At 46.4% G+C, this 19,486-nt stretch overlaps 1 protein-coding gene across 10 annotated transcripts in view; it reads right to left on the bottom strand.

Annotated features, from left to right (window-relative positions):
* The window catches only part of gphna (gephyrin a), a 134,229-nt gene that overhangs the window by 30,577 nt on the left and 84,166 nt on the right, over positions 1 to 19,486 (bottom strand). For 5 of the 10 annotated variants that reach the window (XM_042325270.1, XM_042325271.1, XM_042325273.1 and 2 more), the window contains 3 exons: positions 13,804 to 13,846; positions 13,507 to 13,644; positions 10,686 to 10,730 (listed from right to left, as the gene is read on the bottom strand). In XM_042325270.1, the coding sequence (XP_042181204.1) occupies positions 10,686 to 10,730; positions 13,507 to 13,644; positions 13,804 to 13,846 (226 nt within the window). The remainder of the gene's footprint in view (positions 1 to 10,685; positions 10,731 to 13,506; positions 13,645 to 13,803; positions 13,847 to 19,486) is intronic. The other 5 variants (XM_042325274.1, XM_042325276.1, XM_042325277.1 and 2 more) reach the window with 1 other exon arrangement.

Here is a 19,486-nt window from a genome sequence, read left to right as displayed (position 1 = left end):
ACGGTTGAGGGCGGAGCAGTTGCCGTACCAGGCGGTGATACAGCCCGCCAGGATGCTCTCGATTGTGCATCTGTAGAAGTTTGTGAGTGCTTTTGGTGACAAGCCGAATTTCTTCAGCCTCCTGAGGTTGAAGAGGCGCTGCTGCGCCTTCTTCACGATGCTGTCTGTGTGAGTGGACCAATTCAGTTTGTCTGTGATGTGTATGCCAAGGAACTTAAAACTTGCTACCCTCTCCACTACTGTTCTATCGATGTGGATAGGGGGGTGTTCCCTCTGCTGTTTCCTGAAGTCCACAATCATCTCCTTAGTTTTGTTGACGTTGAGTGTGAGGTTATTTTCCTGACACCACACTCCGAGGGCCCTCACCTCCTCCCTGTAGGCCGTCTCGTCGTTGTTGGTAATCAAGCCTACCACTGTTGTGTCGTCCGCAAACTTGATGATTGAGTTGGAGGCGTGTGTGGCCACGCAGTCGTGGGTGAACAGGGAGTACAGGAGAGGGCTCAGAACGCACCCTTGTGGGGCCCCAGTGTTGAGGATCAGCGGGGAGGAGATGTTGTTGCCTACCCTCACCACCTGGGGGCGGCCCGTCAGGAAGTCCAGTACCCAGTTGCACAGGGCGGGGTCGAGACCCAGGGTCTCGAGCTTGAGAGGGTTGATGGAGGGTACTATGGTGTACTATGGTGTTGAATGCCGAGCTGTAGTCGATGAACAGCATTCTCACATAGGTATTCCTCTTGTCCAGATGGGTTAGGGCAGTGTGCAGTGTGGTTGAGATTGCATCGTCTGTGGACCTATTTGGGCGGTAAGCAAATTGGAGTGGGTCTAGGGTGTCAGGTAGGGTGGAGGTGATATGGTCCTTGACTAGTCTCTCAAAGCACTTCATGATGACGGATGTAAGTGCTACGGGGCGGTAGTCGTTTAGCTCAGTTACCTTCGCTTTCTTGGGAACAGCAACAATGGTGGCCCTCTTGAAGCATGTGGGAACAGCAGACTGGTATAGGGATTGATTGAATATGTCCGTAAACACACCGGCCAGCTGGTCTGCGCATGCTCTGAGGGCGCGGCTGGGGATGCCGTCTGGGCCTGCAGCCTTGCGAGGGTTAACACGTTTAAATGTCTTACTCACCTCGGCTGCAGTGAAGGAGAGACCGCATGTTTTCATTGCAGGCCGTGTCTGTGGCACTGTATTGTCCTCAAAGCGGGCAAAAAAGTTATTTAGTCTGCCTGGGAGCAAGACATCCTGGTCCGTGACTGGGCTGGATTTCTTCCTGTAGTCCGTGATTGACTGTAGACCCTGCCACATGCCTCTTGTGTCTGAGCCGTTGAATTGAGATTCTACTTTGTCTCTGTACTGACGCTTAGCTTGTTTAATAGCCTTGCGGAGGGAATAGCTGCACTGTTTGTATTCAGTCATGTCACCAGACACCTTGCCCTGATTAAAAGCAGTGGTTCGCGCTTTCAGTTTCACACGAATGCTGCCATCAATCCACGGTTTCTGGTTAGGGAATGTTTTAATCGTTGCTATGGGAACGACATCTTCAAAGCACGTTCTAATGAACTCGCACACCGAATCAGCGTATTCGTCAATGTTGTTGTCTGATGCAATACAAAACATCTCCCAGTCCACGTGATGGAAGTCTTGGAGTGTGGAATCAGCTTGGTCGGACCAGCGTTGAACAGACCTCAGCGTGGGAGCTTCTTGTTTTAGTTTCTGTCTGTAGGCAGGGAGCAGGGATCAACAAAATGGAGTCGTGGTCAGCTTTTCCGAAAGGGGGGCGGGGCAGGGCCTTATATGCGTCACGGAAGTTAGAGTAACAATGATCCAAGGTCTTTCCACCCCTGGTTGCGCAATCGATATGCTGATAAAATTTAGGGAGTCTTATTTTCAGATTAGCCTTGTTAAAATCCCCAGCTACAATGAATGCAGCCTCCGGATAAATCGTTTCCAGTTTGCAGAGAGTTAAATAAAGTTAGTTCAGAGCCATCGATGTGTCTGCTTGGGGGGGATATATACGGCTGTGATTATAATCAAAGAGAATTCTCTTGGTAGATAATGCGGTCTACATTTGATTGTGAGGAATTCTAAATCAAGTGAACAGAAGGATTTGAGTTTCTTTCATCACACCATGTCACGTTAGTCATAAGGCATACGCCCCCACCCCTCTTCTTACCAGAAAGATGTTTGTTTCTGTCGGCGCGATGCGTGGAGAAACCCGTTGGCTGCACCACCTCGGATAGCGTCTCTCCAGTGAGCCATGTTTCCGTGAAGCATAGAACGTTACAGTCTCTGATGTCCCTCTGGAATGCTACCCTTGCTCGGATTTCATCAACCTTGTTGTCAAGAGACTGGACATTGGCAAGAAGAATGCTAGGGAGTGGTGCACGGTGTGCCCGTCTCCGGAGTCTGACCAGAAGACCGCCTCATTTCCCTCTTTTTCGGAGTCGTTTTTTGGGTCGCTGCATGGAATCCACTCCGTTGTCCTGTTTGTAAGGCAGAACACAGGATCCGCGTCGCGAAAAACATATTCTTGGTCGTACTGATGGTGAGTTGACGCTGATCTTATATTCAGTAGTTCTTCTCGACTGTATGTAATGAAACCTAAGATGACCTGGGGTACTAATGTAAGAAATAACACGTAAAAAAACAAAAAACTGCATAGTTTCCTAGGAACGCGAAGCGAGGCGGCCATCTCTGTCGGCGCCGGAAGTTCTGGCCCTGTTGAAGACAGACAGATGCATGGTGTACACTGGCCCTGTTGAAGACAGACAGATGCATGGTGTACACTGGCCCTGTTGAAGACAGACAGATGCACGGTGTACACTGGCCCTGTTGAAGACAGACAGATGCACGGTGTACACTGGCCCTGTTGAAGACAGACAGATGCATGGTGTACACTGGCCCTGTTGAACAACCCAAAACACAAGCTTCTTCTGGACTTGTTTTATTCATCAGTATTCTTCAATATGTCACCATGAGACACAGTCCATGTGTGTGTGTGTGTGTGTGTGTGTGTGAGAGAGAGAGACCTCAGATAGTTTTACAACCAACAAAGTGAATCATACGACACCATTCTGCTACACACACACAGCCTCCACCTTTTCAATTCAGTTTAAAATGTATAGCCAATCTATTTCATCACTCTACGGGCCCATCAATTTTTTAGGTGTTAATTTAAACAATATATTAACCAGCAAGACAAAATAGCACTTTGTAAAGTAACCTGAGTCAATAACTTTACTGCCATCGGAAAGTGTGAACAGCAGCATGTGACAACAGCATGTTGACAGTACACTATTGCCCATATTTACATTGGGTTGGTCTCAGAGAGCATATGGCTCATTGCAATGCACTAGCTCACTGTGTGAGTGATGCTCAACTGTATCCACACACCCTACACCCAACGTTTTCTTTCAGAGATCAGTTAAAGAGTGAGATAAAAGTTGGGTTTTTAAAGGACAGTGGGTGGGATTCAAACTGCTAGACCACCCCAGGCGACCTACAACAACTGTTGATCAGGGTCATACAGTAAGGCTACTGGTGAGGTCAAAGTGTCACTTTGAAGACCTTTGGTTTTAACATTTTTTATTTCACCAGGTAGGCCAGTTGAGAACAAGTTCTCATTTACAACTGCGACCTGGCCGTTAAGTTAATTATTGTATTGTCACCTCCCTAAATGTGTTTTTTTTTTTGTTACGTTAGCGAGGTAAGTGTCCCAGTCACAAAGAGTGTTTGTTCCTTCCTGCCCGTTGCTCGCTCGATCCTGATTGCTTGGCTGCCCCCAGTGTCGGACTGCGTCCCGGCGCCGGGCGGATGTGGCATAAGCAGATGACGGAGAATGGAACATGACAACACAGCCAACGCTCCCAGAACTGGGTCACTCACACCGACAGAGAGAAAGATAAAGAGAGCGAATGAGAGGGAGAGAGAGAGAAAGCGAGAACTATGTCTCTAAGCACCTGAAGTTGGTCTATGTGAAGTCAAAACCTGGACCCATCAATGTGAGGTCTAGGGGATTCGCCCAAAGGTTTGCATGGTTGGGAGGTGATTAAGAGGTGTGTGCTGTTCAATAATCATTTACATAAATGTTTACATTACAAACTCCTGTGTTCTTCTAACATGGTGCAGGAACTGGGCATGGACTGAACTGCTAAGGACATCAGGGTGAAACTTCCTCCATAAATGTAGAATACTAATGTAATATGAGGAGGAGGAGCATAGTGGGTGGGTGTTGCTAGAAAATCAAAAGATAACTATGGTGCTCTCCCAGAAGAGAGCACCATAGTGAAAAACCCGCCAATTCACAGAAACAAAAAATGTGTAATGGGTTCGCACTCCCAAACACTTTGCATAAAGGTTATGTCATTATTCAACATTTTTGGAATATTTTCACTGCATCGGGGATAGAATACACAGTTATTTCAGCTTCACAGACTTCTTCAGTGTGAAGGTACAATTTTCAGTGGGGCGGTGTTTTTTTTCAGTGGGGTGGTGTTTTTTTGCATTTTTTTTGGTGGGGTGGTGTTTTTTTTCAATGGGTGGTGTTTTTTTCAGTGGGGCGGTGTTTTTTCAGTGGGGCGGTGTGTTGTTTTTTCAGTGGGGCGGCGTTGTTGTTTTTTCAGTTGGGCGGCGTTGTTGTTTTTCAGTTGGGCGGCGTTGTTGTTTTTCAGTTGGGCGGCGTTGTTGTTTTTTCAGTTGGGCGGCGTTGTTGTTTTTCAGTTGGGCGGCGTTGTTGTTTTTTCAGTGGGGCGGTGTGTTGTTTTTTCAGTTGGGCGGCGTTGTTGTTTTTTCAGTGGGGCGGTGTGTTGTTTTTTCAGTGGGGCGGTGTGTTGTTTTTCAGTTGGGCGGCGTTGTTGTTTTTTCAGTTGGGCGGCGTTGTTGTTTTTCAGTTGGGCGGCGTTGTTGTTTTTCAGTTGGGCGGCGTTGTTGTTTTTTCAGTTGGGCGGCGTTGTTGTTTTTCAGTTGGGCGGCGTTGTTGTTTTTTCAGTGGGGCGGTGTGTTGTTTTTTCAGTTGGGCGGCGTTGTTGTTTTTTTCAGTGGGGCGGTGTGTTGTTTTTCAGTTGGGCGGCGTTGTTGTTTTTTCAGTTGGGCGGCGTTGTTGTTTTTTCAGTGGGGCGGTGTGTTGTTTTTTCAGTTGGGCGGCGTTGTTGTTTTTCAGTTGGGCGGCGTTGTTGTTTTTCAGTGGGGCGGCGTTGTTGTTTTTTCAGTGGGGCGGTGTGTTGTTTTTTCAGTTGGGCGGCGTGTTGTTTTTTCAGTTGGGCGGCGTTGTTGTTTTTTCAGTTGGGCGGCGTTGTTGTTTTTTCAGTTGGGCGGCGTGTTGTTTTTTCAGTTGGGCGGCGTTGTTGTTTTTTCCAGTTGGGCGGCGTGTTGTTTTTTCAGTTGGGCGGCGTGTTGTTTTTTCAGTTGGGCGGCGTGTTGTTTTTTCAGTTGGGCGGCGTTGTTGTTTTTTCAGTTGGGCGGCGTTGTTGTTTTTTCAGTTGGGCGGCGTTGTTGTTTTTTCAGTTGGGCGGCGTGTTGTTTTTTCAGTTGGGCGGCGTTGTTGTTTTTTCAGTTGGGCGGCGTGTTGTTTTTTCAGTGGGGCGGCGTTGTTGTTTTTTCAGTTGGGCGGCGTGTTGTTTTTTCAGTGGGGCGGCGTTGTTGTTTTTCAGTTGGGCGGCGTGTTGTTTTTTCAGTTGGGCGGCGTTGTTGTTTTTTTCAGTTGGGCGGCGTGTTGTTTTTTCAGTTGGGCGGCGTTGTTGTTTTTTTTCAGTTGGGCGGCGTGTTGTTTTTTCAGTTGGGCGGCGTGTTGTTTTTTCAGTGGGGCGGCGTTGTTGTTTTTTCAGTTGGGCGGCGTGTTGTTTTTTCAGTGGGGCGGCGTTGTTGTTTTTTCAGTTGGGCGGCGTGTTGTTTTTTCAGTTGGGCGGCGTGTTGTTTTTTCAGTTGGGCGGTGTTGTTGTTTTTTCAGTGGGGCGGCGTTGTTGTTTTTTCAGTTGGGCGGCGTGTTGTTTTTTCAGTTGGGCGGTGTTGTTGTTTTTTCAGTGGGGCGGCGTTGTTGTTTTTTCAGTGGGGCGGTGTGTTGTTTTTTCAGTGGGGCGGTGTGTTGTTTTTTCAGTTGGGCGGTGTGTTGTTTTTTCAGTGGGGCGGTGTGTTGTTTTTTCAGTGGGGCGGTGTGTTGTTTTTTCAGTGGGGCGGTGTGTTGTTTTTTCAGTGGGGCGGCGTTGTTGTTTTTTCAGTTGGGCGGCGTTGTTGTTTTTCAGTTGGGCGGCGTTGTTGTTTTTTCAGTTGGGCGGCGTTGTTGTTTTTTCAGTGGGGCGGTGTGTTGTTTTTTCAGTTGGGCGGCGTTGTTGTTTTTCAGTTGGGCGGCGTTGTTGTTTTTTCAGTGGGGCGGCGTTGTTGTTTTTTCAGTGGGGCGGTGTGTTGTTTTTTCAGTTGGGCGGCGTGTTGTTTTTTCAGTTGGGCGGCGTTGTTGTTTTTTCAGTTGGGCGGCGTTGTTGTTTTTTCAGTGGGGCGGTGTGTTGTTTTTTCAGTTGGGCGGCGTTGTTGTTTTTCAGTTGGGCGGCGTTGTTGTTTTTTCAGTGGGGCGGCGTTGTTGTTTTTTCAGTGGGGCGGTGTGTTGTTTTTTCAGTTGGGCGGCGTGTTGTTTTTTTTCAGTTGGGCGGCGTTGTTGTTTTTTCAGTTGGGCGGCGTGTTGTTTTTTCAGTTGGGCGGCGTTGTTGTTTTTTCAGTTGGGCGGCGTGTTGTTTTTTCAGTTGGGCGGCGTTGTTGTTTTTTCAGTTGGGCGGCGTTGTTGTTTTTTCAGTGGGGCGGTGTGTTGTTTTTTCAGTTGGGCGGCGTTGTTGTTTTTCAGTTGGGCGGCGTTGTTGTTTTTTCAGTGGGGCGGCGTTGTTGTTTTTTCAGTGGGGCGGCGTTGTTGTTTTTCAGTGGGGCGGTGTGTTGTTTTTCAGTTGGGCGGCGTTGTTGTTTTTCAGTTGGGCGGCGTTGTTGTTTTTCAGTGGGGCGGTGTTGTTGTTTTTTCAGTGGGGCGGTGTGTTGTTTTTTCAGTGGGGCGGTGTGTTGTTTTTTCAGTTGGGCGGCGTTGTTGTTTTTCAGTTGGGCGGCGTTGTTGTTTTTCAGTGGGGCGGTGTTGTTGTTTTTTCAGTGGGGCGGTGTGTTGTTTTTTCAGTGGGGCGGTGTGTTGTTTTTTCAGTGGGGCGGTGTTGTTGTTTTTTCAGTGGGGCGGTGTGTTGTTTTTTCAGTGGGGCGGTGTTGTTGTTTTTTCAGTGGGGCGGTGTGTTGTTTTTCTCAGTGGGACGGTGTTGTTTTTGTGTTTTTTTTTCCGGTGGGGTGGTGGTGTTTTTTTGTCTTCAGTAGGGTGGTGGTGTCGAGTTGGAGAGGAGGGAGGCATGGCATCACCCATGACATCACTGACCTGTGTGATGCCAGGGTGGCAGGGAGGAGGAGGCATTAACATGATTGGCACCCAGGACCCCAGCCAAGCCCCCGGCTCTCCTCTCCTGCTTTGACGCTCCTCTTGTGGCTGTGGCAGAGATAAAGTAAGGGGGCTTTTTACAGTCCGCGCCACTCAGGGGCCAAACGGGCTTAACGGAGTCTGCTCCACCGAGGCCTGCCGGGGGCTGCGCAGGTTAGGGTTGGTTGTTGTTGATCATAGACGTGCTACATTTCCTCAACCACCCCCAATAGAGTGCCTTTGGAAGGTATTCAGACCCCTTGACTTTTTCCACATTTTGTTACTTTACAGCCATACTCTAAAATTGACTAAATAGATTTTTTCCCCCTCATCAATCTACATACAATACCCCATAATGACAGAAACAGGTTTTTAGAAACGGTAGCTAATTTATAAAACATAAAAAACTGAAATATAACATTTACATAAGCATTCATACCCTTTATTCAACTTTGTTGAAGCACCTTTGACAGTGATTACAATGATTACAATGATTACACCGCCTCTTGGGTACGACGCTACAAGCTTGGCACACCTGTGTTTGGAGAGTTTCTCCCATTCTTCTCCGCAGATCTTCTCAAGCTCTATCAGGATGGATGGGGAGCATTGCTGCACAGCTATTTTCGGGTCTCTCCAGAGATGTTCGATCAGGTTCAAGTCCAGGTTCTGGCTGGGTCTATCAAAGATATTCAGAGACTTGTCCTGAAGCCACGCCTGCATTGTCTAGGCTGTGTGCTTAGGGTCGTTGTCCTGTTGGAAGGTGAACCTTCGCCCCAGTCTGAGGTCCTGAGCGCTCTGGAGAAGGTATTCACCAAGGATCTCTCTGTACATTGCTCCTCTCATCTTTCCCTCGATCCTGACTAGTCTCCCAGTCCATGCTGCTGAAAAACATCCCCACAGCATGATGCTGCCACCACCATGCTTCACCATAGGGATGGTGCCAGGTCTCTACCAGATGTGACACTTGGCCTTCAGACCAAAGAGTTAAATCTTGATTTCATCAGACCAGAGGGTCTTTAGGTGCCTTTTGGCAAACTCCAAGCGGGCTGTCATTTACTGAGGGGTGTCTTCCGTCTGGCCACTCTACCATAAAGGCCTGATTGGTGGAGTGCTACAGTGACGGTTGTCCTTCTGGAAGGTTCTCCCATCTCAACAGAGGAACTCTAGAGCTCTGTCAGAGTGACCATCAGGTTCTTGGTCACCTGCCTGACCAAGGGGCTTCTCCCTCGATTGCTCAGTTTGGCCGGGCTGCCAGCTCTAGGAAGTCTTGGTGGTTCCAAACTTCTTCCATTTAAGAATGACAGAGGCCATTGTGTTCTTGGGGACCTTCAATGCTGCAGAAATGTTTTGGTACCCTTCCCCAGATCTGTGCCTCGACACAATCCTGTCTCGGAGCTCTACAGACAATTCCTTCGAACTCATGGCTTGGTTTTTGATCTGACATGCACTGTCAACTGTGGGATGTTATATAGACACGTGTGCCCTTTCAAGTCATGTCCAATCAATTGGATTTACCACAGGTGGACTCCAATCAAGTTGTAGAAACATCTCAAGGATGACCAAAGGAAACAAGATGCACCTGAACTCAATTTCAAGTCTCATTGCAAAGGGTCTGAATATTTATGTAATTACATAAATTATGTAAAGGTATCTGCTTTTTATTTTTAATACATTTGCTTTGTCATTTTGGGGTATTGTGTGTAGATTGCTGAGATTATTTATTTACTTAATACAATTAAGAATAAGGGTGTAATTCAACAAAATGTGGAAAAAGTTTAGGGGTCTGAATACTTTTCGAAGGCACTAGCCAGCCATACTGTAGCACTGTACACCCCCTTCCATAGACACAGAACAGAACACATACACAGAACAGAGGCCACAGACACAGAATAGAAGCCACAGACACAGAACAGAAGCCACAGACACAGAACAGAAGCCACAGACACAGAACAGAAGCCACAGACACAGAACAGAAGCCACAGAACAGAAGCCATATATATTCCCAACAGTAACACACTGGAGGCAGCAAGGGGAATTTGGCCATGATAGTCATTCAAGATGCAAAGATGCTCTCAGTCAGTGTTGGCACAGAAAAGAACAAGATGGATGGAAACAGAAATACATTATGGACCTGGTTATCATTCTGGACTTATGTATTGGTGATAATGTTCCCTCTTCTAGAGAGCCATGATAATGTTATGTATGGGTGATAATGTTCCCTCTTCTAGAGAGCCATGATAATGTTATGTATGGGTGATAATGTCCCCTGTTCTAGAGAGCCATGATAATGTTATGTATTGGTAATAATGTCCTATGTTCTAGAGAGCCATGATAATGTTATGTATGGGTGATAATGTCCCCTGTTCTAGAGAGCCATGATAATGTTATGTATGGGTGATAATGTCCCCTGTTCTAGAGAGCCATGATAATGTTATGTATGGGTGATAATGTTCCCTCTTCTAGAGAGCCATGATAATGTTATGTATGGGTGATAATGTGCCCTGTTCTAGAGAGTCATGATAATGTTATGTATGGGTGATAATGTGCCCTGTTCTAGAGAGTCATGATAATGTTATGTATGGGTGATAATGTGCCCTGTTCTAGAGAGTCATGATAATGTTATGTATGGGTGATAATGTGCCCTGTTCTAGAGAGTCATGATAATGTTATGTATGGGTGATAATGTGCCCTGTTCTAGAGAGTCATGATAATGTTATGTATGATAACGTTCCCTATTCTAGAAAGCCTTTTTTTACCTTTATTTAACTAGGCAAGAACAAATTAAGAACAAAATCAGTTAAGAACAAATTCTTATTTACAATGACGACCTAAGAACAGTGGGTTTAACTTCCTATTCAGGGGCAGAAAGACATATTTTTACCTTGTCAGCTCAGGGATTCGATCTAGCAACCTTTTGGTTACTAGTCCAATGCTCTAATCACTAGACTAATGCTATCTTAAGCTAGTTTACATACATCTATTTATGGTGTAAAATGTACTGGCAAGTATTTCTTTATAAACTACAGCTCACTTGGTGTAAACAAGCAGCCTAAGCACCTGAAGTTGACCTATGTGAAGTCAATACCTGGACCATCAATGTGGGGTCTGGGGGACTCCCTTGCCCAAAGGTTTGGATGGTTAGGTGGTGTGTGCTGTTAATTGGCTAGCTACGTAACAATCAAGGGGTGTGTGCAATCAATAAACAATCAAGCCAACAAGAGATGAAAACAGGCAGGTAGGTAGGCAGGGACTCAGACAGACCGATAGACAGGGTGGAATGGAGAGCATCTGGGTCAGGTGGAACAGCTGTAGGAACAGAAACATCATGGGCTCACCACACATATGATAGATACAGACAGACAGACAGACAGACAGACAGACAGACAGACAGACAGACAGACAGACAGACAGACAGACAGACAGACAGACAGACAGACAGACATAACTACAGACATCCAGACAGACAGTACTACAGACTGATAGACAGACATAACTACAGACTGAGAGACAGACAGAGACACAGACAGACAGACAGACAGACAGACAGACAGACAGACAGACAGACAGACAGACAGAGACATTACTTCAGATTATACACAGACATACAGACAGACAAACAGTACTACAGACAGAGACAGACAGACAGTTTTACAGACAGAGACAGACAGACAGTATTACAGACAGACAGACAGTATTACAGACAGACAGACAGACAGACAGACAGACAGACAGACAGACAGACAGACAGACAGACAGACAGACAGACAGACAGACAGACAGAGACAGACATACAAACTGATAGACAGACATACCTACAGACAGCCAGACAGACAGTACTACAGACTGATAGACATACAGACAGAGAGACATTATTTCAGATTATACACAGACAGACATACAGTACTACAGACAGAGACAGACAGACAGTATTACAGACAGACAGACAGTATTACAGACAGACAGACAGACAGACAGACAGACAGACAGACAGACAGACAGACAGACAGACAGACAGACAGACAGACAGACAGACAGTACTACAGACTGATAGACAGACAGTACTACAGACTGATAGACAGACAGACAGTACTACAAACTGATAGACAGACAGACAGATAGTACTACAGACAGACAGGCAGTACTACAGACAGACAGGCAGTACTACAGACAGACAGGCAGTACTACAGACAGACAGGCAGTACTACAGACTGGTAGACAGACAGGCAGTACTACAGACTGGTAGACAGACAGGCAGTACTACAGACTGGTAGACAGACAGGCAGTACTACAGACTGGTAGACAGACAGGCAGTACTACAGACTGGTAGACAGACAGGCAGTACTACAGACTGGTAGACAGACAGGCAGTACTACAGACTGGTAGACAGACAGGCAGTACTACAGACTGGTAGACAGACAGGCAGTACTACAGACTGGTAGACAGACAGGCAGTACTACAGACTGGTAGACAGACAGGCAGTACTACAGACTGGTAGACAGACAGGCAGTACTACAGACTGGTAGACAGACAGGCAGTACTACAGACTGGTAGACAGACAGGCAGTACTACAGACTGGTAGACAGACAGGCAGTACTACAGACTGGTAGACAGACAGGCAGTACTACAGACTGGTAGACAGACAGACAGTACTACAGACTGGTAGACAGACAGACAGTACTACAGACTGGTAGACAGACAGACAGTACTACAGACTGGTAGACAGACAGACAGTACTACAGACAGACAGTACTACAGACAGACAGTACTACAGGACAGACAGACAGACAGACAGACAGACAGACAGACAGACAGACAGACAGACAGACAGACAGACAGACAGACAGACAGACAGACAGACAGACAGACAGACAGACAGACAGACAGACAGACAGACTGATAGACAGACATAACTACAGACTGATAGACAGACATAACTACAGACTGATAGACAGACATAACTACAGACTGATAGACAGAACTTCAGACTTATAGACAGACATACAGACAGATATACAGTACTACAGACAGACAGAGACAGTATGACAGACAGACAGAACGTCAGACTTATAGACAGACACAGACATTACTTCAGATTATAGACAGACATACAGTACTACAGACAGAGGGACAGACCGTATTACAGACAGACAGTACTACAGACTGATAGACAGACAGAACTTCAGACTTATAGACAGACAGTACTACAGACTGACAGACAGACATACAGACAGACAGTACTACAGACTGATAGACAGACATACAGAGACAGACAGACAGATAGTACTACAGCCCGACAGTACTACAGACCGACAGTACTACAGACAGACATCACTACAGACAGACAGCACTACAGACAGACAGCACTACAGACAGACAGCACTACAGACAGACAGCACTACAGACAGAGAGACAGACAGTACTACAGACTGATAGACAGACATACAGACAGACAGACAGTACTACAGACTGATAGACAGACATACAGACAGAACTACAGACTGATAGACAGACATACAGACTGATAGACAGACATACAGACATAACTACAGACTGATAGACAGACAGACAGACAGACAGACAGTATTACAGACAGACAGTACTACAGACCGACAGTACTACAGACAGACAGACAGACAGCACTACAGACAGAGAGACAGACAGTACTACAGACCGACAGTACTACAGAGACAGTACGACAGGCAGACAGCACTACAGACAGAGAGACAGACAGCACAACAGACAGAGAGACAGACAGTACTACAGACAGAGAGACAGACAGTACTACAGACAGAGAGACAGACAGTACTACAGACAGAGAGACAGACAGTACTACAGACAGAGAGACAGACAGTGCTACAGACAGAGAGACAGACAGTACTACAGACCGACAGTACTACAGACAGACAGTACTACAGACAGTAGTGAAGGCCCAGTGTGCGGTATGACTGATGTTAGGGAGGAAAGGAAGGCGTGTCCAGTGATGCGGGTATGACTGAGCTTCCTGTCCGTCTGTTTGTTTGTCTGCCTCTCTGTCCCTCCATCTGTCTCTCAGTCAGTCAGTCAGCCTATCTTTCTGACCCACCTCTGTAGTTGATGATCTCAGTGCCGAGCACAGGGGTCATCTCCAGTACAGTGATGAAGGCCTTATCCATGGAGGTGAGGGGGAAGGGAGACATGCGGTGCCGGCGAGCCACCTTGGTGATGTCCACTGCACTGTGACCTGATGGACAGAGTGAGAGACAGAAAGACAGGAGGAGTGTGACAGAGAGAATACGTGTCTTTCACATTCACACAAACACGCATGTGAGCGTACACACACACACACTCTCACTCTCTCTCTCACACAGCCACAGAGAAAACTCTCAATAAAATAACCTACTAGCTCTCAGGATGTTCTCTTTGCTGCCACACCGTGACTGAACCTACAGACAGATAGAGATAGATAAAGAGGAAATGGAGGAAGACGAGAGAAAGACATGGTTGAGGTAAAACCACAATAGATCCAATCATTCTGCCTCCAACAGATTGGAATGGTCATCTACACATCCAGCTACTAATGCAGAACATAAAGACAACCACAATCAAACAATCTTCAGAACATGAATGGCAATTAAAAGTGTGGCCGAGCAGAGCATGTGTATGGGGTAGGAGGAAGCGAGGTGGGGATGGTTAGGGTGGGGTTAGATCCTAGGGTTTCAGGCTTGGCTTACAGTTGGTTTTGGAGGTGTAATTCACTTCACATCTCAGTAGTAAGGCTGTCCTAATTCATTTATGTAAGGCTGTCCTAATCCATGTGCCACTGTCCCCATAGGCCAGTAGCATATAACACTGCAGTATTATTTATTTATCTAGGCAAGGCAGTTAAGAACAAATTCTTATTTTCAATGACGGCCTAGGAACAGTGGGTTAACTGCCTTGTTCAGGGGCAGAACAACCTATTTTTTTTTTACCTTGTCAGCTCAGGGATTCAATCTAGCAACCTTTCGGTTACTAGTCCAACGCTCTAACCACTAGGCTACCTGCCGCCTCAAACTATGTAGGAACCCCTAGCTGGAACCTCGGACACCCAATGCCCCTGGCCTAGAGGACAGTGGCACATGGGCTAGCTAGGGTCTGGTGCAACAGACAGTATGAGATCCTCTCTACGACAGTACATACCGTATGACCAAGATCAAACAACCAACTAACCAACCACAAATCAAAAAGGACCAGCACTACTGACACACCAACAGTCAGAAACAGAAATACACAGCATCTAAATGGAGAAAAGAACAGAGGATACACTGCATCCAAATGGAGAAAAGAACAGAGGATACACTGCATCCAAATGGAGAAAAGAACAGAGGATACACTGCATCCAAATGGAGAAAAGAACAGAGGATACACTGCATCTAAATGGAGAAAAGAACAGAGGATACACAGCATCTAAATGGAGAAAAGAACAGAGGATACACTGCATCCAAATGGAGAAAAGAACAGAGGATACACTGCATCTAAATGGAGAAAAGAACAGAGGATACACTGCATCTAAATGGAGAAAAGAACAGAGGATACACTGCATCTAAATGGAGAAAAGAACAGAGGATACACTGCATCTAAATGGAGAAAAGAACAGAGGATACACTGCATCTAAATGGAGAAAAGAACAGAGGATACACTGCATCTAAATGGAGAAAAGAACGGAGGATACACTGCATCTAAATGGAGAAAAGAACAGAGGATACACTGCATCTAAATGGAGAAAAGAACAGAGGATACACTGCATCTAAATGGAGAAAAGAACAGAGGATACACTGCATCTAAATGGAGAAAAGAACAGAGGATACACTGCATCTAAATGGAGAAAAGAACAGAGGATACACAGCATCTAAATGGAGAAAAGAACAGAGGATACACTGCATCTAAATGGAGAAAAGAACAGAGGATACACTGCATCTAAATGGAGAAAAGAACAGAGGATACACTGCATCTAAATGGAGAAAAGAACAGAGGATACACTGCATCTAAATGGAGAAAAGAACAGAGGATACACTGCATCTAAATGGAGAAAAGAACAGAGGATACACTGCATTTAAATGGAGAAAAGAACAGAGGATACACTGCATCTAAATGGAGAAAAGAACAGAGGATACACTGCATCTAAATGGAGAAAAGAACAGAGGATACACTGCATCTAAATGGAGAAAAGAACAGAGGATACACTGCATCTAAATGGAGAAAAGAACAGAGGATACACTGCATCCAAATGGAGAAAAGAACGGAGTATGAGCAGAGAGAAAAAGACGACTAGAGAACGGACCGGAACATCTCCAGAATCCACCAGCACACCATACAGCTTCTCAAAGGAGAACATGTATGTTACAAGAATACATAGAATGCAACTGAAAGAGTGAGTGATAGATTGAGAGAGAGAGATAGAGGGAGGGAGAGGTCGTAGGTCCTGCTATGGCCTCTGTGGTCATTGTTGAGCCCCATCCTCGAGTGGAGCTACAGTACAGTAACGTATGGACAGAACAGCACAGAGTCAAGAGGTTTACAACAGACAGGCAGAGTAGAGGAATGCTAGGAGACAGTAGTATAACTAGAAGTTATAAACATGTGCATTTTAATAGGTAACCCACCAGAGTTTAATGAAACAAAGATCTATGACTGGACAAGAGGTCGTTGAGAAGTGAGCAGCTGTACCAGAGGTCAAAAGCGAGGTAGGGGATGAAGTGAAGAAAAGAACGAGAGAATACAGAATGAAGTGGGCTCTGGGAAAAGGAGAACGGATCAACAGCAGCTGGCATGATGTAGTGTAGCAGTGTTACTGAGCTTAACACAGATGATCAGTACCACATTGAGCAGTTCTGACCCGGGTGGTAGTGGGTATATCTAGTATACTGAACAAAAGTCAAAACGCAAGACAAATATTTTAGTGATTTAGTGTTCATATGAGGAAATTAGTCAATTTAAATAAATGAATTAGGACCAAATCTACGGATGTCACTTGACTGGGAATACAGATATGCTTCTGTTGGTCACAGATACCTTAATAAAAGGTAGAGGTGTGGATCAGAAAACCAGTCAGTATCTGGGAACTGGAAACCGCTGCTGCACGCGTCGACCCAGAGCATCTCAAACATGCTCAGTGGGTGACATGTCTGCTGAGTATGTATACCATGGAGGAACTGGGACATGTCGACCCAGAGCATCCCAAACATGCTCAGTGGGTGACATGTCTGCTGAGTATGTATACCATGGAAGAACTGGGACATGTCGACCCAGAGCATCTCAAACATGCTCAGTGGGTGACATGTCTGCTGAGTATGTATACCATGGAAGAACTGGGACATGTCGACCCAGAGCATCCCAAACATGCTCAGTGGGTGACATGTCTGCTGAGTATGTATACCATGGAAGAACTGGGACATGTCGACCCAGAGCATCCCAAACATGCTCAGTGGGTGACATGTCTGCTGAGTATGTATACCATGGAAGAACTGGGACATGTCGACCCAGAGCATCCCAAACATGCTCAGTGGGTGACATGTCTGCTGAGTATGTATACCATGGAAGAACTGGGACATGTCGACCCAGAGCATCCCAAACATGCTCAGTGGGTGACATGTCAGGTGAGTATGCAGACCATGGAAGAACTGGGACATTTTCAGCTTCCAGGAATTGTGTACAGATCCTTGCGATATGGAGCCGTGCGTTATCATGCTGAAACATGAGGTGATGGTGGCGGCGGAATGGCACAATAAACAATAATGGGCCTCAGGATCTCATCACGCAATCTCTGTGCATTCAAATTGCCATCGATAAAATGCAATTGTGTCCACTGTCCGTAGCTTATGGCCGCCTATACCATAGCCCCATGGGGCACTCTGTTCACAACGTTGACATCAGCAAACTGCTCGCCCACACAACGTGTTCTGCAGTTATGAGGCCGGTTGGACATACTGACAAATGATCTAAAACGATGTTGGAGGTGGCTTATGGAAGAGAAATTAACATTCAATTCTCTGGCAACAACTCTGGTGGACATTCCTGCTGTCAGCATGCCAACTGCACGCTCCCTCAAAACTTGACACGTGTGACAAAATTTCACATTTTAGAGTGGCCTTCATTGTCCCCAGCACAATTGTACTTGTGTAATGATCATACTAATCAGCTTTGTAACCTTTATTTAACTTGGCAAGTCAGTTAAGAACAAATTCTTATTTACAATGACGGCCTATCCCGGCCAAACCCTAACTTGGACGACGCTGGGTCAATTGTGCCGCCCTATGGGGACTCCCAATCACGGCCAGTTGTGATACACCCTGGAATCGAACCAGGTCTGTAGTGACGCCTCTAGGACTGAGATGCAGTGGCTTTAGACCGCTGCGCCACTCCGGAGCCCAGGGATGTAAACAAATTTGTGGAGAAATAAGATTTTTGTGCGTATGGAAAATGTCTGGGATCTTTTATTTCATGAAAAATGGGACCAACACTTTACATGTTGTGTTTATATTTTTGCTCAGTTTAGAACCACCTGGCCTGACATCCTGGTCTGTACACTCTCAGTACCATAGGTGCTGCGAGATATGGTCGTGCAGGTAACAAAGGCTAGCAGTGATTTGAGAACTCCTGTCAACATGGGCCTTCTGTGATACTACTGTGAAACATCCCTAACCACAAGAGTTTAAACAACACATCTCTTCAGCACTCCCTATGGAACTATCCACCTAAGCTGGAGATGAACACCCTGGACTACATTAAGAATAGTAGGACAGGAGGTCAGCCTCCTTAAGCACTCAACCTAAACACTAACGACATTACAATAGTCAAACAACAGGCACGGATGAAAGATCATCACAATAGCGAGGACACAACAAGACTGGAGGGAAAATATCAGAGGAGACACAGCTGCCTGTGGGATATGTTATGTACAGCAGGCTTGACTGCCTTTACCATGACAACGGGCTCATGGGAACATGACAAGAGGAGAGGAGGATTGCCATCGTAAGAACATAGTGACTTTCTTCACTGTATGGTCGCTGATGCTGTCCATCTGCCAGCACTCTCTCCATAACTTTCTCTTCTCTTCTCACTCTCCTCTCCCCTTTCTCCTTTACTTTCTACTCTCTCCTCTCTTCCCCACTTTCCTCTCTCTCCCTCCTGTCCTCCTCTCTCTTCCTCACATTCTCCTCTCTCCCTCCCTTTCTCCCTCCTCTCCCCCTCACTTTCTCCTCTGTATCTCTCCCTCCCCATCTCTCCTCATCTCTCCCTCCCCTTCTCCTCTCTCCCTCCCCATCTCTCCTCATCTCTCCCTCCCCATCTCTCCTCTCTCCCCTCCCCTCATCTCTCCTCATCTCTCCTCTCTCCCTCCCTCCCTCCCTCCCTTATCCTCTCCTCTCTCCCTCCCCTTCTCCTCTCTCTCTCACCTCTCCATCACTTTCATCTCTCCCTCCCTTCCCCCTTCTGCTCTCTCTCTCCCTCCCTTTCTGCTCTCTCTCTCTCTCTCCCGCTCTCTCTCCCTTCCTCCCACAACAGAGGTCATGAATGAAAGTGAGGCAAACAGAGAAGGGAAGGATTGGATGAATAATTGAATGAATAAACAAGTGAATGCACGCGCGCGCGCACGCACACACACACACACACACACACACACACACACACACACACACACACACACACACACACACACAAGATGAGATGAGGGTCAAGCAGAAACAGATGAGTCAGCATGTTGATGAATGCCAATAAGGACTCTGATTACCTTTGGACTAAAAGAAAGACGTGACTGTCAGGCCCAATCAAAAAAAAATACTTACTAGGAGATGACCCAATCAGAGGGATTGATCAGCGCCTGTGGGCCAGGATTCCAATAGTGTTAACAGGACAACATGTCATGTCCTCTAGTGATAAAGTGAGCCTGTCACAGACCTGAGATGACAGGAAGACTTGCTGATGGCCCTGGGCGTGGTGTGTGTGTAACCATTTACCTGGTCCAAGGTAGAGTACCTAGACCGGAGCGTGATGACCTCATCCAGGTGAGCCCTGAACTCTCTCCGTGCAGCCTGGAGAAAGCCACA

This window comes from Oncorhynchus tshawytscha, linkage group LG08 (genome assembly GCF_018296145.1).
Source record: "Oncorhynchus tshawytscha isolate Ot180627B linkage group LG08, Otsh_v2.0, whole genome shotgun sequence".
Classification (NCBI taxonomy): Eukaryota; Metazoa; Chordata; class Actinopteri; order Salmoniformes; family Salmonidae; genus Oncorhynchus; species Oncorhynchus tshawytscha.
This window is presented reverse-complemented; position numbering and strand designations above follow the sequence as displayed.